A 27,661-nucleotide genomic window follows, 5' to 3' on the forward strand; every position below is an offset into this window, starting at 1 on the left:
ATATATATATATACATGAGCGCCGACTACATGGGTCGGGGGCGGCGCACCCACAAGACTTTTAGTTCGGAGCCGGGTTTGAACCCTTTTCTCTTATATTTAATTCAGCCGTGTCACTGACTGATCTAGGGCAGCCCTAACTTATCTTTATAGTATTATAGTACTAGTATATTTTATTTTATCACAGCAAAGCTCTTATGACAGTGTTCATAAAAGATTTTAACTAAAAATAAATCAATCAAATAGGCTAACACGTCCCGCCATTGATATGCATCCACATAAATTTTGCAAAGTCGGCGCAGTTGTGTATATATATATATATATATATATATATATATATATATATATATATATATATAGATAGATAGATAGATAGATAGATAGATGGATAAAGAGAGAGAGAGAGAGAGAGAGAGGAAGGGAGAGGAGTGGATCCAGCGGTGGGCTATAGGAGCTGTAGCTCCCCCTTGACGCTTAAGTATACACTGGATATAATAAGTTTCAATGCTACTTTCTTTACACTGGACAAAAAGGCAAACTATGGTTTAGCCCCTCCCTTGATCATATTCTGGATCCGCGGCTGCATATAATGTATATACAGGGTGTTTCAAACAACACCGACAAAGTTTGGGAGATGATTACTGACACCAAGATAATAGAAAAAGTATAGACCAACCTAGGTGCAGAAATGCTTCCTTTCGGAGTTATAGGCCGCCGAAAACATAAAAAAATGAAAATTAAAGATATATATATCCAAGACTATAGGACTTACCGTAGTCGGCTCAAGACTTCACTTAGGAACTAGTATGTGCCCCATGCAAATATCCATGTTTCAGAATTCTGCACTACTTCTGAAAAAAAATTATAGAAGTAAGTTGGTGAGCACTTCAAATTATATGCCCGTAACCAAACTCTCTCTATAAAAATTGTTGCGTGAGTACCTTAGGATTCTGAAACATTTATTTTTGGATAGCGGACATATTAGTTCCTAAGTGAAGTCTGGACCCGACTGTGATAGGTTCGATAGTTATAGAGCTCCATTTTTTCGTTGAACCTTTGAAGTTAATTTTTTCATGTTTTCGCCTGCTAGTAACACCGAAAGGAAGCATTTCTGCACCCTGGTTGGTGTTTATGCTTTTGTATTATCTAGGTGTCAGGAATCATCTTCCAAACGTTGGTGTGGTTTTGAAATACCTTATATATATATATATATATATATATATATATATATATATATATTACTTTCTTCCTGTATTTGTCTAAGGTACTTCCTGCTTTGAAATGTACACGAATTTAGGGAAGAAAACAAATCTACATGGCTTTTATAGTGCGACCTATACGTAAAAAATGTGTCAATACGTGATAACAACATTGTCTTAAAGTACAACACTAAAACAGGATTGCAAATGAGATCAGAAAGAATTTGAGAAGCATTATTATTCATTTAGCATTTTATATGCGTAGTAATGAAATAGAAATGTGTCCTTAAGTGTGTTTCACAGTTTTGTTTGAAGTGTTCCGGAATAGCCTTCATTTCTAAATTGTGTTACTAACGTTCTCATTAAACGCTGCAACTAACAATCTGCCCTAGAATTCATTTTCAAAATGTCATTATTAAATATAGTATTTCAGAATTACTTGCAATTATCTACGCAAATAAATCGACTGATGAAACTTGGTGTTCGTTCTATTAATTATTTATTATGCAAGTAGTCTGCAAAGATGCGAGGCTTGATAGAGAATTTTACAAAAAAGGAAAATAATGAAAGGAAACGGAAGAAAATAAACAAAATGAGATAAATATACATGTTAAACTTACTTATCTAACATATAACAAGGTAACACACTCAATATTGAACCTTGGAACTATTACCCTACAATCGTTCTCCAAGCTAATAACATCCAAATTTGTTCATCACAATTAGATGGTATACGAGGTTTGTTCAAAAAGAAACCAAATTTGCTATAACATATTTATTGTTCACTGTACAACTTTTAATATTATCCCCAACAAAGTACTACCCTCTACTGGCAATACACCGTTACTAACGTTTCATCCATTTTTGGAAAGTGTTTTGGAACGTAGTTTCTGGTATAGCGCGCAAGTCTCTCGTCGCACTGTCCTGAATCTCCTCCATAATTCGGAAACAAATTGCTTTCAAAGTGGTTTTAAGTATGGGAAAGAGGAGAAATTCTGCTGGTACTAGGTCCGAAGAACAGGGTGAATGAGTCATAGCAAGAGACTGATTTCCCTTATAACTGCGGATGAAGAGCGAAGCATGAGCCGGCTCATTGTAGTGGTGTACTATCCTAGTGTAGTACTCTCACACCGAGAAAAATCCGTTATCCGGACAGCGGTATATTGTACACATATACGGAATCCTCTTGCTTACTACAGAAATCAGTACGGAGCATACGTTATCCATATGCTACATACGCGCTGCCCTTAGATGTTACGTCATGCCGTTGCAGGATGTCTGATATCTAACAATCTTACGTATATTACATGCATATACATACCATGTTACATTAGTCAGCTATGTGTCATATACGTCCATTTGTATCTGAGATCCTGACCGCCTATATTGTTTCATACGGAAAGTATGTATAGATCCAGCACTTACACGGTAAGTACGTAATATAAAACACGCGTCTTTAGTTATACGTTTGTTGTACGTTAAGTCCAAAAACTATAGGATTTACACATGTAACCTACGTTTTTACTTAAGCCACATTATTTTTTTTTTCAGTACACAAATTTGAGGTCTCTTCCTGCGTACAGGATCTCTCAAAATCGGTAAAGGTCATGGTATAACGCTTTGTTTATCATCTGAGAACGTCGTATAAATGCATGATGAACAATGCCTTTCTAATAAAGAAAAAAATAACTAGCATTACCTTGATCTTTGAACGACTCATACAGTCCTCCTCTTATGCTTGGTTAAGCAATTGCCATTAAGTGTGCTCAGAGTCGAAGTGCACTCCCTGTACCGATTGAGGCGCTATTTCAATTGTTTGGCTTGTTATTGAAGACACCTCGTATAACTAACTTTTAAGAATTGTTTCAAATACACTTCTTGTACAAATATATTTTAACAGGTTTAGGAAAAAAGCTGTTAAATTGAACATATTCTTATAGTATTAAAACGGTATATTTGAGCGCACTCAAATACAGGCAAATCACTGAAGTGATGCTTAGTTGTATTTCAGCATTGTTTTTCTGTAAGTAGAAATGATCAGCACCATCACGACATGTATATACTTACGAAATCTTTGATATCGCCACTATATTTCTTCTCAGGAAATATATTTCCATATTCATTATTATATAATAGTAAATTACACGTTATATGTACAAATACAATATTACACACACAAAAAGAACTTCGTTGTTGGTTTTTTCTTTCAGTTTGCCAATCCAGGACACGGACATACTTTTAGGTCCCAATATTGATGCATTATCTGAGCAACCTCCACTGACAGCTGGTATTTCTCGTGTAATTATTCATGAAAATTTTACTCAATACGGCTCTCATGATTCGCATGACATTGGACTTGTTCGCTTGGACCAACCGGTGGAATTTAGCTGGACGCTTAATCCAGTTTGTCTTCCAAGCATCACCAAAGGAGATAGAGGAGTCAAAGGTGAGTACATTTACTTACTAGAATCTAAATTTGTAACATTTTATATACTGCATTCGTCAGAATCCAGTTATCATTAAAAAATCATCTAAATAGGTCGTTTATCGCATAATTAAATATGGATTTAGCGCAACAAGAAATCACAGAAAAAGCAATTTAATCATGGCGGTTTAGCAATAGAATATTCATCTCTAGTCCATGAGGTTTCTGGTTCGATCGAAGTGGGCGAAAACCATGTTAAACTATATAAAAATAATAATAAAAACACTCATCTCTCGTTTTAGTGGATGAGAAAAAAGGACAATACCGATATGATATCGCCGATTGTTAGTAAGTTTCGTCGTTAAGTCTACAGTACCTAATACCTACAATTTCATTACGACGGAAAGGGAACTAATACATTACTGTAATTTTAATAAAGATAACTTGACAATTTGATGGTATAATATACCTGTACACTGTTAAATATACACTATCTTATAACATGTTCAACATTTTTTGCTTAAAATTTGAACTTTCAAACAGAATTCGCTCCCCCAGACTTTGCTTGTGTCCTTAAAACTGAGCGATGAGTGTAATAAGCATTTTTATAACTTTATTGTACACGCAAATGCAGGAACCTATTTTACAAAATTCCTTGACTAGTTAAAGCTTTTTTCTTCAGACTGTTATTTTAATTCTAATATACAACTGTATTTTTCTGAAATCTGGAACAGCAAATACCGCAGTATCTGTGTGACTTAATAGTAAATAGCAACAAGATACTTCAGTTAATATACACACATTTAATTGTAAAATATAAACCAAATTATAATCAGCTTTCTCGAAATACGTCCTCTAAACAAAACTCGCTTTCGCTAGTAAATTTTCCGTCGTGTTTTTAGTTCGAGAAAAATTATCTAAATCGTATTATGATGAGATATTTGCGACATCATAATTTCCAAGAAGAAAATAACTTTAGTGCATTTTGAAAACAAACAAACAAAAAAAAAATACTTACTCCAAGTCTTGAGGGCCTTATCACATATCTTATAAACTCATGACTAGGATCGTTCATCAAAACAAATAAAAAGGAGTAAGAAGTTCATCTCCAAGGATAGGTTACTCTTCTAGAAATGTTCTATTCGAGTGATTGATGTCATATGACGGCGGGTTGTTAATTCAATGTTTATTTATGAGACATTAGACAAAGTTGTTTGGATTGTTTTCCAAAGAAAATGCCAATTTCCAATTTTTGCTCTCCAATAAACTGTATTTAGTATTATTTGATAGGAAAAAAGTTATTTAAAAAATAGAGAATAATAAAAATGTTCTAACATTTGATCCAAATATGTTAAATATAGATTTCTTTGATTGTATATTTATATTGATACAGACGAACATAAAAGGAATCAATGTTTTATGAAAGCGTGTCCGAAGATGTTAAGTTTCTTTGTGTACTGCAACTAGTTCCTGAATCTGGAACACTTCCACTAATGTGTGTGTGCTTATTTCAAATTACTACCTGTCAAATTAATCTTTCTGGTCAAATTACTATTGGAGACGCCAGTAAAAGTACTCTTTGATTCCCTTCTTATGTTGGAATCATTTAACCATACTGCCGTGTTGGAATGAACTGAAATAGAACAAATGTAATACTACTGTACTAAGTAATAAAGCTGGCCTATTTTCGAACTCACTTGCATTCGTAGACTCTACATATGTAGCAGATAATATGTAGATTTGGTAACATCACTAGAAGAAGAGAAATAGCGGTAATGAGGTGGATGTTAATGGTGGAATAAAGAAATTATAAGAAAATGACAGAACCTTAAGCAACCACGTACCAGTTCAGAAATTGATAATTTTCATAACGTACAAACAGATTCTACACGTTATTCATTGTAAATTCTACATTTATTTCAACTCCTATACTCTTAGTATTTCATATTTTACAAACATAAAATTCAAATTCTACAAAAACAAATTAAAAATCAATGAAAATATTCGCATATATTTACTTAGACACAACACTATAGATCATTATTCTACTAAGGGTATAAGTGAATCATACATACACTGGTCTCTGGACATTTACTTTCGAAATGACATGTTGATCAATGCTTTCTATGAGTATGAATGGTCAGAATATAATCCTGATCATGGAGTGTTTCAACATTTTTCGATATATCGAATAATTTCTGATAAGAGACTAGCGAACAGTCTGAGTTCGATAGAAATTCCGTTTATATTTTACAGACTCTTCTACACTGTGTAATATGCCATTACAGTCTAATGTGATTATGTTTTTAATAGGAGGGTGCCCGAAATTTTTTGCCCCGACTGTACTTGACGTTTAACAAAAAATTTCTGGCTGTTCATATAATTCGTAATTTTGTTCGTTATTCTATTTCAAACTAACATGGAAAACAATGTAAAAAATTCATTACGGATTATAGTTTTGCGAATCAATATCTTTATTTATATATTAAATTAGTTATAAGTCTTGTATATGGATATGTAAATGGATTATTACAATTCTTACGGTGACAGTGCTATCTGAAAATATAGATCCACTATTGGACGTAACTTTCAGATTAAATAACCAATCTAAAATTCGACAGAATTTTCAGGACCACCCTTCACCCCTCTTTTAGATACCTAGGTCCCTCTAAAACTAGTTTAATCCAGATTTTACCAAATTTTATTCGTTTCAAAGCCCCACCGCCAAAATGCTTAGTTTTGATTGGAGGATAAACCCACGCTATGATATTAGGGCGCGATTATTCCCATTCCCTGCAAGAATTTCACTGAAGACGCCGGACTAGGATCTTCTAGCTCAGAAAGTCGAAAAGGAGCTAGAAAAGCTGCAGTAAAAGGTAAAACTAATATAATAGTTGAATAACTACCAAACAGGAAGCTAAGGAGCCATAAATTTGCTAGATTTTCATAGTAAAAACCGGACTGAAGAACTAAAATAGGAAGCATAACTCGGTAACGCCATGTTGTGCAGATATAGATAGTGGTGGACAGGTTTTGTGAAGTGCATCAGTTTGCGAGTTGTTTTCAGGGATCCACAAACAGTTTCGGAGGAGTAGTGTTTTCTCCCTTAAAATACTTTTATCCTTAAAATTATTCCTTTTCTAGTTACGTAAGGCCTGCCCCACTGCCGTTTGTTTTCGTCTATGTAGTGGATGTGATTTCTTTTGTATTCATTCATTAGTAACATGGCGGTATTTAATTTCGTTGTAGTTAAGATAGGTAGAATAATGCACGTGTAAATTTACAATAAGGGCTCCTATCTGACTCCCAAATTGGGAGTACGGCTTCCAGCGGAATGAGTTGAACATGTAGTTTGTTCCGGGTTCCTGCCCCTTCAGGGCAGGGGTCCTATTGTTAGTCAACACTTTGATATGTCCCCTCGGGGGCATTGACTAAACAGGTTAAGAATGTGATTTAGTAAATACAAGGGCCGGTTGGCCCTGTTCCTTTCTTTCCCTTTCCTTTCGAGCCGATTTAAAATGGTAAAATCTGAATGTTGTCTGTGTATATTTATTATTAGTATATTATTTATTATTAGTATAACATGTATTAATGATAGTGATGATTGGTGTGTATTGGCATGATGTGTCTTGTAGTTTAAGTAGTATGTGTATATTTGTAATGTAGTATCTGTGGTAGTGGTAGTTAAGTGATGAAAGAGTGTGTGAGATAATTAAACATGGACAGTGTAGTATTTACTATGCGATAAATTGTTTATTATTCCGTCATTAAGTGAACTCATACACAATATTTAAAAGTGAACGTAATGTAGTACAATAATTCCGTGTACCAGGTCACATTCAGTTGTTCAAGGGTTGATTATATCGTCGCTAGCCTCTAGTGTCAAAAGTCAGTACTAACCGTCATTGTTATGTCGAGGTGCTTAGTGATTTAGTTTCCGTGAAATTGACCTTTCTTTTCGAAATAGAACGTAGAAGGTATAATTCACAGCCCATATGGATGTACAGTTAGGTCAAGTGACCCAAAATTAATATATCCTGAAAATTTCAACATTCTGCTTAGTCTAGAAATCGAAATATGTAAGTAAATAAACAATACATAATTTTTTAACAGAAGTCGGGCGATATGATGCTAGTTCTTCGCTTTGAAATTATATTAAATGTTCATTTTTCTTCATGGCTGCAGAATTTCATTGTTGCTGCAGAAATTTCGTAAACATTAAATATTATCGCAGATAATTCTATTTTCAGTGAACATACGTAGGATTTTTTTTCGTTCTTAATAAAGCTACCAGGTATTACATAGTATTGTGTGTGTGGTGAAAGAGTCTTGAGTTCGAGTGAGGTTGTCGTGCGGTGATCGGAATGGGAAATGTTTGTAGTGATTATAGATTTTAAAGTGTTATGATGAAATGTGTATATGAGCCGGGCGTAGATAGATGAGACAGGGTGTTTGTAAAATATAGCGTCGTAATAAATGAAAAGAATGATGATATGAATATAATATGAATATTAATACGAATATTGTAGTAAATGAATATAGAAGATAGGACACCCATATAGTTAAATGTATAGTAGCCCAGTGAATACTTCGCCGCGTGTTGATATATAGATATTGAATAGATATGTGTAGCTACAAACATCTCGGGTTCTGACCCCTGCACCATAATATCACGCGGACCGGAGGGCGATATATAGTCGGACTATGGTAATACTTTGTAGTTTAATGTGTTATAATAATAATCAACCATAGTAATACCATCTGATAGAATAGGTAGCATCATATAATCGCTGACTAGACATATTGAATAATAAATTATGAAAAGACAATAGTAGTTATACAACAGGGCTGTAGTGAATTATATTTTCTGGTCGGTTTTAAAATAGAATATCCTGCTCCGTGAGATTTTTTTTCTTCACGTCACCTACTCGGGCTAGCTTACAATGTTCATGGAGGCGACAGCTCTGACAGGGTTACAGAATCAAAACAATTAATTATTGAAATTTATTATCGCGTACCCGGATGTCGACCCCTAGTCCCTTTAAGTATTTTCATTTCTTAGTTTAATTAGACGAGGGAAATTAACGACATCCCAGACTGTGGCGTGTCTGCGCAGGGTAGCTATCGGTGATGTTTTGGTAATTGAAATCACCGATCAAAAATTCAGTTTATTTATTTTTTTTTATTTTCGGCAAATCATTAGTTGGGGATATCTTAGCTAATACTTTTACTCTAGCTTCATTACTGTCCTTGAACCTTCTTAGTTCTTCTGAGGGGTCGTATATTTTTTTCCCTTACTTAGAGATTTTAAAATTGGGGACGCAGTTACGTGGTCCCTTCCCCCTCTCCTTTTATCCTGCTGGTCTGGGCCGGATACGGGGATCGGATTTCAATCTTACAAGCAAATTCTTGTGGGATTGGGATCTGATGGACACAGACTTGCATCCTTGGCAGCAGGGACTCCCTCTTAGTTTACGTATTTAAGTAAACCACCCTTTTTCGGCATATGTGAATATTTTTGGCTATGAGTTGTTATATATTTAAATTCGATCACTCTTCTGTGTAGTGAGTAGTACTTTAATCTTTCTCCTTTCGTTGGCGCCGCTTTCTCTCTCTTGTCTCTCTCTTCCTTCTTACTTCGAGATTTTTTTTATTTCAACCTTCCCCCGCCCGATTTTGAAATTGTCGCTTACAATTTATTTTAACGTACAACTCTGATCTGTAATTACCAGCTGAGATGTTGCAATACACAATTCATGGATAGAGTAGATAATGATTGGGTCCTCCATCACATTTTGACCTATCGCCGAAATGAACAAAGACTTCGTAGTTGACGACACTTAAATTACGTTCTTTCACCGTCGTCCTTTTTAAGTTTTTTTTAATCCGTTGGTCACTTTCCTTTTTGTTTTGGTTTTCGATTACCTTGTAGTTGATCTGGGCCCAGAAATTGTATTTTAGGTTATCTAGTTATATCTTTAGGAATGCTCTGTGTTACGTGCCTGCCTCACAAAGTTTTTTTTATTATTTAAGCACGAATTGATTATATAAAAGTTGAAATCTATAGACGCGCGGTATCAGGTAAAAAAATCAATTTTCTTTGTCATATGTAATGTCGGAAGTCATTTGTTTTCTTGGACAATGTTTGCAACCTTTTAAAAAAAATTATTATTGGGGTGATTAATTTAAATGTGTGCGCATTTATAGTAAATATATATATATAGAGAAATGAATACGTCGAAATGTATATGTAATTAGTATGTGAATATGATTTTAAAGTAAAAGTATGATATTAAATGTATTATGAATATATGTAAGAGCGCTCGTGTCTGTCCCCCTAAACATGTATTGGTTGCTATAGTTTACCAGTGAGTTTCCGACGAATTTAAGAATGTAGATTTTGTCAAGAATACCGCCGTGCACTCAAGTAATTTTCCTTTTCTTCTGAATCAATGTAAATGATAACCTCTGTAATTATGTAATGGCATGTATTGAAAAGTAACGGCAGGTCTAAACGTAACCCACATCATAACGAATATTATCCCTGAACAACTAACCTAAAATCATTGCGAAAGTGCACCTTGAATCCTTCTCACCTGCATATGTATCCTGTGACTTGACCAGTTTTTTTTTCATCCTCAATTTGAACCATCATACTCCGTACACCTGTGGAAGATTGTTTTTTTTATCCGAACCATGTATACAGATATATAAAAGTGATCTAAAAGAAAGGTCTCGTGACGTGTCCCAGTGTTGGATAAATAACTTGAAATTATTCAATTAATAAGTTTGGAAATAGACCGTCTAAGAGGAGAAACATCCTCTGGTGTAAGTGATTTTCTCGAAATCCTTAGATGGGTATAAACGTAGCAGTGTGCGATTGCAGATATAAACTGTTAAGAGTTACCAACCAAATATAGTCGATGAATCGTTTTTGTAAACCACTATATATATATATATATATATATATATATATATATATAAACACAAACTAAGTTAAATGGAGCGAAATGTTTTGGACACTACGACTAGTGCGTGATTTGTGATTTGAACGCTCAAAATTATTAATATTTTATTGATTAATGTGAGATAGAGACTCATATAAGTTCTAATACATCTAAAAGTTTTTTTTCTCTTTTCTCTCCTCTTTGTCCAATTTTTTTTAAGTGAAATAAGTGCCTTTTTTTGCGTATGTCGCAAATCATAATTTTGCTTTAGCATGCCTAAGATATGATACATGTAATTATATTTTTTTTCTTTTCGTTCCATTTGTCAATATGATTGAATATACAAAAATTTACTAAAATATAACACTATGTACTCTATTAATATATAACCAAGAACTTGTGCTTTTAATATTTTCTTTATAATTATTTGTTCGTCTTTTCTTTTCACTATGAATGTAATAAATTATTTGTATCTTTGTAGTTAGTTGGTTTCCTTTAAACATATATACACTGTCCTGAGTGAGCGAGCGTGTGAATGCATGATAGATTTAATTTAAGTAATTTTAGTGATATCATTTGTCATATTAACATCTGTAATATATGTGTCATGTTTTAATATATGTGTTAAGGTAAATAACCTAGGTCATGAAGGACCGCTACTAATGGTTTAAATCGGCTCTAGGAGTGAAACAAAAATAGCAGGATGAGCCTAAATACGACATCTTTCTTCCAGGAAGTTGAAATTCTTATTGATACGATACATAAATTTATATTGAGTTCATAAGTTTGATTTTTTTTCTTGGCTAATTCATATGTGTGGTCGATCCTAGAGAACAGAGTTCAGATGCTGGATGGTTATCAATCACCGGTTAGAATAAGAGTACAAAGAATGATTTCACTTTTCTCATTTCCAGGTCTAGGTCTGGGCAACCCCACGATCGTGGTGCCTGGAGCTAGGTCTGGGTGGTATGAGGGAACATGTGTCTATTCCGAAGCATTCCAAAATTGATTAGTCGTTAATAACATTTAGAATGATTCATCTTTCAACGACTTTCCCGACCTTTTACTATATTTCCGGAATTATCCAGTAATCTGTTTCTTATTAAAATACCCTATTTCTTTTCTTTCTTCTTTTCCTATCTCCTTCTTTTACCCTTCTACTTTCTTCTCTTTCTTTTCTATTTCTAAATGAAAGAAAACGAAGTCATGATTGAGAGTAGTCGCTATTGGCACGATCAATAAGTTGTTTAGATGAGTTTTCTTCGGGAGTCCGATATGGAATAATCAACAATAACAAGAAAGTTTATTGGAATTTACTTTATTGGAAAATAATCCGGATTTCAATCAGTAGGTGATGTTTCGTAATCGTCCTCGTTAAAGAGAATTAATTTTAGCGACTTCTCTCCAGTACATTGCACGTTATTATTTTTTCTTCGTTTTGTTTTTTTTCGTTTTCTTTCAATTGGCGACCGTTGACATCGGACAGTTACCATGGAAACAATTGTTTTCCCTGGTAACGGATCTGAAATTATTTATTAAACACTGTTTAGGATCGAGCACATATTGACTTGGCCACAAAAGGTGAATAATTAAAAAGGTCACAGTGAGATTAAATAATCATAGTCATTGGCTGTTCTGCTATCTTTGTCTCTCTCTGTAGAAAGGGGGAAATGAAGGAATTTGTCAAAGTGAATTCTAAAATTTGAAAATGCTGGAAGTTGACCCAAGGAGGGAATTAGATAGGAGTCCCTTAATTTATGAACAGTGCCTGAATAATAAGTCTTGTTAGTCTATAAGTATATAATTGCATGTGGTTATGTTGTGTCTTTTTGTATGGAAGCTATGGCAACCAATAGAGAAGAAGTATCACACGAGAACGCGGAAGTCTCATGTACACAATGTACATTAGAAAGTAAGGAGAAAAGAGCTCGCGTCTCCCGCAGGATAGTGAGGTGTCACGAGTGTGGGCTGAAATGGATTCATTTCAGTTGTATCAATTTAGAGGATACTGCTGAAAATGCAGAAAAGTTCCGGGCTGGTGAGATAGTTAAATATTGTAAAGAATGTGAGGGGAAGCTCCACCAGTCGCGTGAACCCATGAGCTTATCCTCTGAGAAAGAAAATGAACATCCCGATTCAGACGGTGAGCGAGGGTATAGTACCCCGAAGAACCGAGGCCAAATATCTCCACTGGAGATATCTGACCTCGATGATGATGGAAAAGATGGGGATTCAAGTGGTGATAAAACCAAAGAAGAACAAAGGAAGACTGTGTCATCTAATAATGACGCTCTCCTCCTTTCATTGCAACAAATGCTACAAGAAATGAATGAAAATAGCCGGGAAATGAGACGCGAAATAAATGAGAAAATAGATAAGAATAGCCGGGAAATGAGACGCGAAATAAATGAGAATAGCCTGGAAATGAGACGCGAAATAAATGAGAAATTTGACACCTCGAACCGAGAAACCGAATCTCGATTCGAGGTACTAACCCAGAAAATCGACAACATATGTTCGGACTTTGCTTCCTCAATAACTACGTTGAGAGAGCAAATGTCTACTGAAATTGACTTGGTCAGATGCGAGGCTCAGCAATCTCTAAAGGAACTTCAGCAGGAGACTGAGGGTAAATTCGATCATGTAAATTCTGAAATTGAACAAATAGATACCAAATTGCATAAGATCAACAATAAATTAGAAACGCAGCAGGCCGAAATTGATAGTTTAAAGTCAACCTTGTCAGATTTATCACTGGAAACCAAACTGGAAGTGACTGACCAAAAAATTTCGAAAATTCAGAACGAAATAGTAACTATTCAAAAAGAAATAACGAAACCTAGTCGCGGAAAATCAGAGGTAACCTATCCTTTCCCCGGTAGCGATTCCTCAGAAATATTACCTGCTATAACAACTACCTGTAGCGCAGGAAAAGAAAATTTAATGTCAGTTAATGCACGGGATATTGCGACGCACTACCCCATGCATCGGTCAGAACCAAAGTCGTGGTTCAATTCCAATAGTGTGCCGAATCAGTCGAGTGTTGTAACAACTACGGTCACTAGCGTGAGTGCTCCCTCCTTACATGGAGGTATACAATCACAGAGCGTGTTGCCGGGAAGAGGAGATGGGTGCCATTCTGAGTCGTTGTTCACGGGTGCGATTGGTCCGGGGATGGAGCCCAACATATTCAATACGACCAAAAGAATCCCTTTTAATTATATGGGTAATTATAACACCGCTACGACGTCGTCGGTGGTAAATCCGGTGACGACCCCGATTGTACAGGATAATATGTTAATTCCCAGTAACTATTCCCCTGCTTATGTTAGTATGGGTTCCAAGGTTTCACTGAGGGACATCGAACGTTTTCCCACGTTTGATGGGAATATCACTAATGGACAGCCTCGTGTTTTCCTGCGTAGATTGCAGCAGTGCTTAGAAATGTATCGGCTGACTGATAGGGAACGTTTGCAAATAGTCGAGAAACTTTTAATTGCGGCATCAGGCGCGTGGTTTGCTTCTATTAAATATAGAATCCATACGTTTGACGATTTCCTGATCCTTTTTAAGGAAGAATACTGCAATGAACATATAGAGAGGCTTCAGAAACGCAACCTCCAATCTTTAAGATATGATCGAGCCAAGTATGGGTCCCTTTTGGACTATGCTTGGAAGATCATAGAATTGTACTACCAGATCGCAGAAAATCCATCGCAAGCCGAACTAGTAGACATCATAGTGAACGCTCTTCCACCAGATGAGTCGCGGGCTATTGCTTCCCATTTGTGCCAAACGGTGCGAGAAGTTACGTCACGCCTAGCTGCCCTGTGTGGGAAAGAAACTGGAGGCCCACCAAAGAGGTATTTCGCCCGACAAGCAAAAGTTGTGAAACCCGTGAAAAGCAAGGCAACGGCTAGTTGCCAAACGGACTTTCTGAGTTACACAAAAGCTGGATCTCGTTATCCGAGTGGGTGTGGCTCGGAAAGCAATCAATATAATGGTCGACGTCTGTACCGTAACCGACCGATGTTTAACAATCGCCGGGGTTATCGCCCCTATGACCGCACAATGGGGGAATCGAACCCGAATAGGGACGATAATAGGAGGAACTTTAACGGGGCGTACCGGAGAAGAGAAAACGGTAATGGTCAAGGCGGTAATGTTAATAATAACTGTGCAAACAGATCTCAGAATTCTGCCCCTTCGCCAATACAAACTAATGGCGGAAATGGAATTCTAGCGAATTGAGGGATTGATAGCCGCGAGACCGCTGTCAAATCGACAAACTAATTCCGCAACTACCTGGTGAAATGGGGGAGGATAGTTGCGGGAAAATATACCCCATTATTTTGAAAAATCAGAATGACCACGAATGTAAATCTAATCTATGGACGCAAAATTCGTCATTTCGGGACTCGTTACAATTTATCATAAAATTTGTCATAGATGAGGAACCCTTTGCTTCAAGTGAAGAACGCTATTTTTCTACCTCTCCCAGCCTACGAGGAAGTATCGGCGGCGTTGAACTTGTCGCTACAATAGATAGTGGCTCGGAGCTCTGCCTAATGGACTGGGAGGTGTGGAAAAAATTAAAGCAACGGTTTCCATCCGCAAAATTGAGACCATACACGGGCCTTACACTTGGCGCTTTCGCTGGGAAAGAGAGTTTTTCGGTTCAGGGCGTTCAAAATTTTAACCTAAACATACAGAATCATATATTTGAAATAGCCATTTTCGTCATAAAGTATTTGCGAACGGACCTAATACTGGGATGTCCGTTTTTAGACAAATTTCATTGTATCATTGACCGGAAAAAGAAAGAGATTAGAATGAAAGATAGTTTAGGAAACACTGTTATCGTTCCTACAGATCGACCTAACATAATGCTAGTGAAATTACCAGTAGAAGAGATTGCAATCGGTGAATCAGGAAGGCCGGTGGTGGATCAACCTATGCTTGACCCCAGTTTAAATTGTCAAGCTGCCTGTGCAGTGACACCTCTCCACAAGGGAGGGGTTAACAGGGGAGATCAGCTGGATCCACTCCTGGGCACCGAATGCAATGTCTCGGAACAAGATTCATATATTGCGACTCGGGATGACTTACCATTACCGATTAAATCAGGTCTTCGGAAATTATTAATAAAGTACCGTTCTCTTTTCTCTGAGTACCCACGCCGCGTAAACGCTCCTCCCTATAAAATACAGTTGAAGGATGAAGAACCAGTTGTTGGACCATGTTATTCCGTTCCTCAGGCTATACAACCTGAGTTCGAAGCAGAGTTGAATAAATGGTTACGGTTGGGAATAGCAATAGAACAAATGTCTCCATATCGAAATCCTATTCATGTCGTCCGGAAGGCCTCTGGCGGTGTACGTCCAGTTTTATATCTGAGGGCTACTAATTCAAAAATTATCTCTCCACAGGTGCAGGTAGAACCTATCAATGAGTTACTACACCGTGTTTCGCAGGCAATGTGGTTTTCGTCGTTTGACGCGTCAAGTGCATATTACGGGATCAGTTTACACCAAGACTCTTACCAATGCACCAGTTTTGTGTACAAGGGAAGACAATATTGCCTTACTGTTCTGCCACAGGGACTGAAAAGTAGTCCTGCTGTATTCCAATCCGTAATGACAAAATTTTTTAATGACTCAACCCGTTCTTTTGTTGTTTTGTATTTAGACGATGTTCTAGTAAAATCAACTATTGAAGAAGAGCATTTGGTTCATTTAGAGAGAACTTTCGAAATCTTTAAACAAGCAAATTTTTCATTAAATTTCAAGAAATGTAAGTTCTTTGCACGGGAGATCAAATTCTTAGGACATATAATTAGTGGCAGAACAATAAGGGTTGACCCTCGACTCAATGAACCAATTCGTTGTTTTCCAGTACCGTAATCCAAGAAAGCATTACAGAAGTTTTTAGGGCTCATAGGATGGAGGCGAAAATTCATCCCAAACTTTTCCGGTCTTACTGCTAATCTATATCAACTCCTGAAAAAGGATCAGAAATTCGTACTGGATAACGAAGCCTTGGAAACTTTCAATAAACTGAGAACTCTTCTTAGTAATCCACCTGCATTAAGTCAGCCAGATTTCTCCTTGCCTTTTCACATCCATAGTGATGCGTGCATGGAAAATTTGGCTGGCCTACTTGCACAATATCCTTCAGATAAAGATAATCCTAACGTCATTGGATATGCCAGTCGACGGGTGAAACCCTATGAATTGTCTCTTTCAATATCTCAGCTGGAACTCCTGTCAGTCCTGTTCCTTTGTGAACATTTTGAGCAGTATATCATGTGTCGTACTACTTATGTCCATACAGATAACGCGGCAGTCACACATGCATTCACCCAAAAGAACCTTGAGCCACGAACCACCCGCATTCTATTGAAACTGCAGAAATTTGATTTAATTTTCCAACACTGCCCAGGCAGAGAAAATTTTGTAGCCGACACAATTAGCAGATACCCACCTGAGGTATTGCTTGAGCCCGAAACACATTATGTTCATTTTTTAACCAAAACGCAGGATGCTGATATTAATCTAGACTTTATTCGAGAAAATCAAATAACAGATGAGTTATGTAAGAACCTGTTAAAGCAATATGAAAACAACCGTAATCTGGACAGAGTAACAATGTACTGTGGGTTAATTTATATTAAAAATTTTGCGTATTCAGAAATGGCTCTTAGTGATACCGCAGAGTTGTATACCCCAAATTATCAGTGTTGTCCATTCTACCGGTCACTTTGGAGTTCAGAAGTGTTATCGTTTTTGTCGAGCTATATTTTATTGGAAAAATCAAAAAACCACGATTAAAAACTTCATTCGAAATTGCATAGAATGTTCCGAAACAAAGTTTACAAACCGTGCTATAGCTAAGCAGGAATATCATATCCAAGCGACCGTACCCCATGAGACTCTGGGGGTGGATCTCATTGGAAAATTGCCACCTAGTCAGGGATATTATTATATTTTATCTTTAACAGATATCTATTCTCGTTTCGTTACTTTTCTTCCACTGAAAAAGGCTCATACTAAGGAAATAATCACAGTATTAGAGAGACGATACTTTCATCTATTGCCTTACCCACAGGAATTCTTATCCGATAAAGGACCACAGTTCCAATCTAAGTTATGGCAGGACTTTTGTAACAAATATAAAATTAAACATAAGAAAACTTCCAGTTATTCGCCGCAGGCTAACGGCGTTACAGAACGTAGCAATAAAGAACTCAATAGATTAGTTAGATTATGGTGTCATGAGGATCAAACCACTTGGCACAAGTACTTAGTCAAAATTCAGGACCTTCTGAACAATTCATATTGTTCCAGTATTGGCTGTACGCCTGCGGAACGCTTTCTTAGTTATTCTGCCGTTGATAGCTATAGGAAAGTGTTCCCATGGCACAAAGAGTTAGATTCCGTAGATAACCGTCTCCGATACGCTGAAGTAGAGGTAAAATTAAAAAGTCATACTAAAGAGTCGTCAAACGCTATAAATCTGCAAGAAGGGCAATTAGTGATGTTGAAACTGCATAACTTATCCTCACTTATAAAGCATGAGTCAACAAAATGGATGAAAGTCTATACCGGCCCGTTTTTAGCAGTTAAGTTATTGAAAAATTGCGCCGTATTACACAATCTAAAAGGTGAAAGTATCGGAACTCACAATTTCCAGAATCTTAAGCTTTTCAACTGTACCGAGAACAAAAAACGGGAACTTCTATCTCAATACCCAAAGTGAATGTTACACTGTCTCATTTGAGTGTATGAGTGTATGAGTGAGTAGTCAGTTTATTAGTATTAATACATGTTAATTCTATTCAACAAAATTTTGTTATTCAAACAAAAATTTTTTTTAACGACGCCGGGGAACTGTAATATGACATTACAGTCTAATGTGATTATGTTTTTAATAGGAGGGTGCCCGAAATTTTTTGCACCGACTGTACTTGACGTTTAACAAAAAATTTCTGGCTGTTCATATAATTCGTAATTTTGTTCGTTATTCTATTTCAAATTAACATGGAAAACTGTAAAAAATTCATTACGGATTATAGTTTTGGGAATCAATATCTTTATTTATATATTAAATTAGTTATAAGTCTTGTATATGGATATGTAAATGGATTATTACAATTCTTACGGTGACAGTGCTATCTGAAAATATAGATCCACTATTGGACGTAACTTTCAGATTAAATAACCAATCTAAAATTCGACAGAAGTTTCAGGACCACCCTTCACCCCTCTTTTACATACCTAGGTCCCTCTAAAACTAGTTTAATCCAGATTTTACCAAATTTTATTCGTTTCAAAGCCCCACCGCCAAAATGCTTAGTTTTGATTGGAGGATAAACCCACGCTATGATATTAGGGCGCGATTATTCCCATTCCCTGCAAGAATTTCACTGAAGACGACGGACTAGGATCTTCTAGCTCAGAAAGTCGAAAAGGAGCTAGAAAAGCTGCAGTAAAAGGTAAAACTAATATAATAGTTGAATAACTACCAAGCAGGAAGCTAAGGAGCCATAAATTTGCTAGATTTTCATAGTAAAAACCGGACTGAAGAATTAAAATAGGAAGCATAACTCAGTAACGCCATGTTGTGCAGATATAGATAGTGGTGGACAGGTTCTGTGAAGTGCATCAGTTTGCGAGTTGTTTTCAGGGATCCACAAACAGTTTCGGAGGAGTAGTGTTTTCTCCCTTAAAATACTTTTATCCTTAAAATTATTCCTTTTCTAGTTACGTAAGGCCTGCCCCACTGCCGTTTGTTTTCGTCTATGTAGTGGATGTGATTTCTTTTGTATTCATTCATTAGTAACATGGCGGTATTTAATTTCGTTGTAGTTAAGAAAGGTAGAATAATGCACGTGTAAATTTACAGTAAGGGCTCCTATCTGACTCCCAAATTGGGAGTACTGCTTCCAGCGGAATGAGTTGAACATGTAGTTTGTTCCGGGTTCCTGCCCCTTCAGGGCAGGGGTCCTATTGTTAGTCAACACTTTGATATGTCCCCTCGGGGGCATTGACTAAACAGGTTAAGAATGTGATTTAGTAAATACAAGGGCCGGTTGGCCCTGTTCCTTTCTTTCCCTTTCCTTTCGAGCCGATTTAAAATGGTAAAATCTGAATGTTGTCTGTGTATATTTATTATTAGTATATTATTTGTTATTAGTATAACATGTATTAATGATAGTGATGATTGGTGTGTATTGGCATGATGTGTCTTGTAGTTTAAGTAGTATGTGTATATTTGTAATGTAGTATCAGTGGTAGTGGTAGTTAAGTGATGAAAGAGTGTGTGAGATAATTAAACATGGACAGTGTAGTATTTACTATGCGATAAATTGTTTATTATTCCGTCATTAAGTGAACTCATACACAATATTTAAAAGTGAACGTAATGTAGTACAATAATTCCGTGTACCAGGTCACATTCAGTTGTTCAAGGGTTGATTATATCGTCGCTAGCCTCTAGTGTCAAAAGTCAGTACTAACCGTCATTGTTATGTCGAGGTGCTTAGTGATTTAGTTTCCGTGAAATTGACCTTTCTTTTCGAAATAAAACCTAGAAGGTATAATTCATAGCCCATATGGATGTACAGTTAGGTCAAGTGACCCAAAATTAATATATCCTGAAAATTTCAACATTCTGCTTAGTCTACAAATCGAAATATGTAAGTAAATAAACAATACGTAATTTTTTAACAGAAGTCGGGCGATATGATGCTAGTTCTTCGCTTTGAAATTATATTAAATGTTCATTTTTCTTCATGGCTGCAGAATTTCATTGTTGCTGCAGAAATTTCGTAAACATTAAATATTATCGCAGATAATTCTATTTTCAGTGAACATACGTAGGATTTTTTTTTCGTTCTTAATAAAGCTACCAGGTATTACATAGTATTGTGTGTGTGGTGAAAGAGTCTTGAGTTCGAGTGAGGTTGTCGTGCGGTGATCGGAATGGGAAATATTTGTAGTGATTATAGATTTTAAAGTTTTATGATGAAATGTGTATATGAGCCGGGCGTAGATAGATGAGACAGGGTGTTTGTAAAATATAGCGTCGTAATAAATGAAAAGAATGATGATATGAATATAATATGAATATTAATACGAATATTGTAGTAAATGAATATAGAAGATAGGACACCCATATAGTTAAATGTATAGTAGCCCAGTGAATACTTCGCCGCGTGTTGATATATAGATATTGAATAGATATGTGTAGCTACAAACATCTCGGGTTCTGACCCCTGCACCATAATATCACGCGGACCGGAGGGCGATATATAGTCGGACTATGGTAATACTTTGTAGTTTAATGTGTTATAATAATAATCAACCATAGTAATACCATCTGATAGAATAGGTAGCATCATATAATCGCTGACTAGACATATTGAATAATAAATTATGAAAAGACAATAGTAGTTATACAACAGGGCTGTAGTGAATTATATTTTCTGGTCGGTTTTAAAATAGAATATCCTGCTCCGTGAGATTTTTTTTCTTCACGTCACCTACTCGGGCTAGCTTACAATGTTCATGGAGGCGACAGCTCTGACAGGGTTACAGAATCAAAACAATTAATTATTGAAATTTATTATCGCGTACCCGGATGTCGACCCCTAGTCCCTTTAAGTATTTTCATTTCTTTTCTTAGTTTAATTAGACGAGGGAAATTAACGACATCCCAGACTGTGGCGTGTCTGCGCAGGGTAGCTATCGGCGATGTTTTGGTAATTGAAATCACCGATCCAAAATTCAGTTTATTTAATTTTTTTTATTTTCAGCAAATCATTAGTTAGGGATATCTTAGCTAATACTTTTACTCTAGTTTCATTACTGTCCTTGAACCTTCTTAGTTCTTCTGAGGGGTCGTATATTTTTTCCCTTACTTAGAGATTTTAAAATTGGGGACGCAGTTACGTGGTCCCTTCCCCCTCTCCTTTTATCCTGCTCGTCTGGGCCGGATACGGGGATCGGATTTCAATCTTACAAGCAAATTCTTGTGGGATTGGGATCTGATGGACACAGACTTGCATCCTTGGCAGCAGGGACTCCCTCTTAGTTTACGTATTTAAGTAAACCACCCTTTTTCGGCATATCTGAATATATTTGGCTATGAGTTGTTATATATTTAAATTCGATCACTCTTCTGTGTAGTGAGTAGTACTTTAATCTTTCTCCTTTCGTTGGCGCCGCTTTCTCTCTCTTGTCTCTCTCTTCCTTCTTACTTCGAGATTTTTTTTATTTCAACCTTCCCCCGCCCGATTGTGAAATTGTCGCTTACAATTTATTTTAACGTACAACTCTGATCTGTAATTACCAGCTGAGATGTTGCAATACACAATTCATGGATAGAGTAGATAATGATTGGGTCCTCCATCACATTTTGACCTATCGCCGAAATGAACAAAGACTTCGTAGTTGACGACACTTAAATTACGTTCTTTCACCGTCGTCCCTTTTAAGTTTTTTTTAATCCGTTGGTCACTTTCCTTTCTGTTTTGGTTTTCGATTACCTTGTAGTTGATCTGGGCCCAGAAATTGTATTTTAGGTTATCTAGTTATATCTTTAGGAATGCTCTGTGTTACGTGCCTGCCTCACAAAGTTTTTTTTATTATTTAAGCACGAATTGATTATATAAAAGTTGAAATTTATAGACGCGCGGTATCAGGTACAAAAAAATCAATTTTCTTTGTCATATGTAATGTCGGAAGTCATTTGTTTTCTTGGACAATGTTTGCAACCTTTTTAAAAAAAATATTGTTTGGGTGATTAATTTAAATGTGTGCGCATTTATAGTAAATATATATATATATAGAGAAATGAATACGTCGAAATGTATATGTAATTAGTATGTGAATATGATTTTAAAGTAAAAGTATATTAAATGTATTATGAATATATGTATAAAAGTGATCTAAAGGAAAGATCTCGTGACGTGTCCCAGTGTTGGATAACTAACTTGAAATTATTCAATTAATAAGTTTGGAAATAGACCGTCTAAGAGGAGAAACATCCTCTGGTGTAAGTGATTTTCTCGAAATCCCTAGATGGGTATAAACGTAGCAGTGTGCGATTGCAGATATAAACTGTTAAGAGTTACCAACCAAATATAGTCGATGAATCGTTTTTGTAAACCACTATATATATATATATATATATATATATATATATATATATATATATATATATATATATATATATATATATATATATATATATATATATATAAACACAAACTAAGTTAAATGGAGCGAAATGTTTTGGACACTACGACTAGTGCGTGATTTGTGATTTGAACGCTCAAAATTATTAATATTTTATTGATTAATGTGAGGTAGAGACTCATATAAGTTCTAATACATCTAAAAGTTTTTTTTTCTCTTTTCTTTCCTCTTTGTCCAAATTTTTTTTAAGTGAAATAAGTGCCTTTTTTTGCGTATGTCGCAAATCATAATTTTGCTTTAGCATGCCTAAGATATGATACATGTAATTATATTTTTTTTCTTTTCGTTCCATTTGTCAATATGATTGAATATACAAAAATTTACTAAAATATAACACTATGTACTCTATTAATATATAACCAAGAACTTGTGCTTTTAATATTTTCTTTATAATTATTTGTTTGTCTTTTCTTTTCACTATGAATGTAATAAATTATTTGTATCTTTGTAGTTAGTTGGTTTCCTTTAAACATATATACACTGTCCTGAGTGAGTGAGCGTGTGAATGCATGATAGATTTAATTTAAGTAATTTTAGTGATATCATTTGTCATATTAACATCTGTAATATATGTGTCATGTTTTAATATATGTGTTAAGGTAAATAACCTAGGTCATGAAGGACCGCTACTAATGGTTTAAATCGGCTCTAGGAGTGAAACAAAAATAGCAGGATGAGCCTAAATACGACATCTTTCTTCCAGGAAGTTGAAATTCTTATTGATACGATACATAAATTTATATTGAGTTCATAAGTTTGATTTTTTTTCTTGGCTAATTCATATGTGTGGTCGATCCTAGAGAACAGAGTTCAGATGCTGGATGGTTATCAATCACCGGTTAGAATAAGAGTACAAAGAATGATTTCACTTTTCTCATTTCCAGGTCTAGGTCTGGGCAACCCCACGATCGTGGTGCCTGGAGCTAGGTCTGGGTGGTATGAGGGAACATGTGTCTATTCCGAAGCATTCCAAAATTGATTAGTCGTTAATAACATTTAGAATGATTCATCTTTCAACGACTTTCCCGACCTTTTACTATATTTCCGGAATTATCCAGTAATCTGTTTCTTATTAAAATACCCTATTTCTTTTCTTTCTTCTTTTCCTATCTCCTTCTTTTACCCTTCTACTTTCTTCTCTTTCTTTTCTATTTCTAAATGAAAGAAAACGAAGTCATGATTGAGAGTAGTCGCTATTGGCACGGTCAATAAGTTGTTTAGATGAGTTTTCTTCGGGAGTCCGATATGGAATAATCAACAATAACAAGAAAGTTTATTGGAATTTACTTTATTGGAAAATAATCCGGATTTCAATCAGTAGGTGATGTTTCGTAATCGTCCTCGTTAAAGAGAATTAATTTTAGCGACTTCTCTCCAGTACATTGCACGTTATTATTTTTTCTTCGTTTTGTTTTTTTTTTTTTCGTTTTCTTTCAACTGATTCCTAATGCGGTCACTATTTTTATTGTCTGGTTAAAATTTGTGTTCCGTCACAACAGCACAAAATATTTAATTTAAGTTGTTACAACGTTAGAGGAAGTTAATACAATATAATAGATCAAACAAGATAAAAGAACACTAATATAATTAATAATAAGCTACATTATCGATAAAGACTCAAAAGAATATGGTGAGAGTGACGAAGGACAATACGAACATTTTATTCTTTGTCATGGAATAAAATATCAGATGTACAGGATGTCCACATGAAATCTCTCTGATTACAAATATTAATTGCATGGAAACTATTAGTGCCAGAATATAACGGTCTGTGGCATTTGGAAGACCATCTCAAACAGTTTTTTGTTTTTGATTGTTAATTGTTATTTTTTGCAGATGTACAGTAACAACGTTTATGTGAAATTTTGTTATTTGTTGCAAGTGATCATGAACAAAGATGACAACAGCACAAGAGAGAGCACAGTGTATGGTGTGGTTAGTTGAGACTAAATCAACAATTACTGTGCAAAGGAACTTCAGACGAAAGTACCAACGGAATCCATGCAAGACAATTAAAACATGGTTTAATATGTTTGTGGCCACAAAAAGTGTAAACCGACAGCCCGACAAAGCACGAACCTCTGAGAAAACTGTGGATGTGGTCAGGGAAGACTTCACTAGAAGCCAAAAAAGTCAGTTCCCTGAGCATCACGCGCACTGAGCATCCCACGTTCAACGATCCATAAAGTGCTCCATAAAAGAGTGTGTCTGTATGTATATAAGGTACAAATCGTTCAGGTACTACAGTCCGATGACCTACCAAAATGAACCAGTTTTGCAGTGGAGATTTTAGAACGGATCGTAGATGTTTCTGATTACTTGAGGAGGAGGATTTTCAGTAATAATGCAACCTTCCACACATCAGGCAAGGTAAATCGTCACAATGTGCGCATTTGAGGTTCCGAAACCCCATACGTTGTTCGTGAATGTGTCGGAGATAGTGAGAAAGTGAATGTGTGGTGTGCTTTGGGACGCGAAAGAATTATCGGATCATTTTTCGTCATGGAGCACACAATAACTGGTCCCATTTATATGGACATGCTTGAACACTTTGCTTTTCCACAGCTACTTCCTTTGCAACGAAACGTGATATTCGAACAAAATTATGCCTTCCGGCACTAGTGTTTAGATGTTCGTAAGTCTTTAGACCAAACGTTTCGACAGCGATGGATTGGACGCGATGGACCCACTCCTTGGCCACCGCGATCTCTTAACATAACCGTTATGGATTTATTTCTACGGGGACACCTGTACGTGATATTCCTGATTTTCGTCACAAAATTGAAGAAGCCATCAACTCTATCACACCGGATAGGCTACACAACACATGGCGGAAGATTGAATATCGACTGGACATTCTGAGAGCTAGTAACGCGGCCCATATAAAAGTAAAAACTGTTTGTTACTATTCAGGATGCCGCAAACTGTTAGTCCCTGGCACTAACAGTTTCCATGCAATTAATATTTGTAATTAGGGAGATTCCATGTGGACACCCTGTATAATTTTAATAGGAGTACAGTATGCATTGTGGGGATATAAAACTTTCTTGAAGACTTAAGTAAGTATAATTTGTTAGCACGAATGATCTATTAGAGTACGTAGCTTTGAAAAAAAATCACAACCACTTCATGAAATCGTAGCAAGTAGTAATATACCCTGCCGATCAACATAGAATCCAATTAGAAGAAAGAATCGGAATCGGAAATGTTAGAGAGTTTTTATTACTCTCCATGACTGGATATATATCCATTCTTAGTCCGTATTTGCAAAAAATATAAGCATCAGCAGTGAATCTGTTGCTCTAGTCAATATGTTTTACTCCTGAACTTACAATATAATTCGACAGCCCTAACGTCATATGATGTAAATGCCTCCGATCCTCGCAATGTTACGCTAATCACCATTACCAGGCAGAATAATTGCACAATTTTTACCTTTATATGATTATATTATACATGATAATGTAGTGATAAAAATGTGTTAATTAAAATTATTAAGCACCTTACACACTAACAAGCAGATTGTATGACTGCACGCAAGTTGATCTGAATCTTAACTAATTCTTTTTGACACTCAATCTAATAAAGTAATATAACTTATTTAAAATTGAATGGCTGACTTTACGTGCGTAAATAAGTATCGCTTTAACAAACTATTTTATTATGTAATTCACTCAATTACATTCGTAAATCACTGATTGGGATTGAGTGCCTCAGTACTAGAGCCTTCACCTCTGGTCCTTGGTTCAATCCCAGCTAGCGCCAAGTGAAGTTTGGTGGACAAACCCGTGTGCGTAGGTTTTCTCGGGGTTCTTCCGTTTTCTCTCAGTATCTTCATTCCACCATTTCGTTCATTTCCCATCATCACAGTCTCCTTTAGCCTAACCGGCATAACCATGACGCACAGGCAATGGTCTACGGCAACGGACAACCTCTAAGATTTTTGATTGACCCATGACACGTAAACATATTAGTCATGTACTGCTCAAAATGACTTTGAGGAATGTACTAATATATTTATATATTTTTTCCATTTCTTTGTCCAAGTAGTCTTCGTTAAATTTGGTGTATTTTAATTATTGGTCGATTGTTTACATAACAAATGTGTTAAGAATGATTAGAGTTTCACAGGTATAGCAAAGAACTTATGTGTCTAATCAAAGTTATATACAGCAACATACACACTCTACAGAAATCAACTCTCTTGGTGTTCTAAGAAGGCTCAGTAATAGAGCACTTACCTCAGATACGCGGGGTTTCTGATTCGACCCCGTAAGTGGGTTTCTGATAAAAATAGAGATAAAATTAATATATTGGAATGATTGAGATTAGGATAGTTGATTGTCAAGAGTTATTTGTATATATTAATGAGTTTGTCCTCGGGTAATATAGCGATTTAGAAACAATAGAAATGACTTCTATGCTCTGTATTATACATATTTAACATGTGTAATATCATTTATGATCCTATTTACTGACAATTGAAGTTTATTTATAACTGTCCTCAAGTGAAAATGATTATAAATTTAAATTATAGTAATATTGCTTTTAAAACGAGAACTAAAGTTTGAATAATTTCTCAAACCTTATAGATGATGTCTCTCACAATGAGGTGCAATCGGCTATGACATTAGTGATAACTGTCCTTCGTTTTCTTTCTTTCTTTTCTTTTTTTAACCCACCAACGGTATATTCCGAGTTACCTGGGGTTCAAAATTCCAGGCCCCTACGATTATCCAGAGTTATCTTGGGTATTCAAATATGTTTCGTTTCTTTTTTGTATTATCAGGAGAGAAGCTGTACTTTGATAATTCGGTAATAATTATCTCAC

At 35.8% G+C, this 27,661-nt stretch overlaps 1 protein-coding gene across 1 annotated transcript in view; it reads left to right on the forward strand.

The window, feature by feature from the left end:
* LOC145685429 (CLIP domain-containing serine protease B10-like) overlaps positions 1-27,661 on the forward strand; it is a 64,107-nt gene that overhangs the window by 6,618 nt on the left and 29,828 nt on the right. Inside the window, exon 4 of the mRNA XM_081757823.1 lies at positions 3,409-3,644. Within this exon, the coding sequence (XP_081613949.1) occupies positions 3,409-3,644 (236 nt within the window). The remainder of the gene's footprint in view (positions 1-3,408; positions 3,645-27,661) is intronic.

This window comes from Thermobia domestica, chromosome 5 (genome assembly GCF_964235325.1).
Source record: "Thermobia domestica chromosome 5, izTheDome1.hap1.1, whole genome shotgun sequence".
In the NCBI taxonomy this organism is placed as follows: Eukaryota; Metazoa; Arthropoda; class Insecta; order Zygentoma; family Lepismatidae; genus Thermobia; species Thermobia domestica.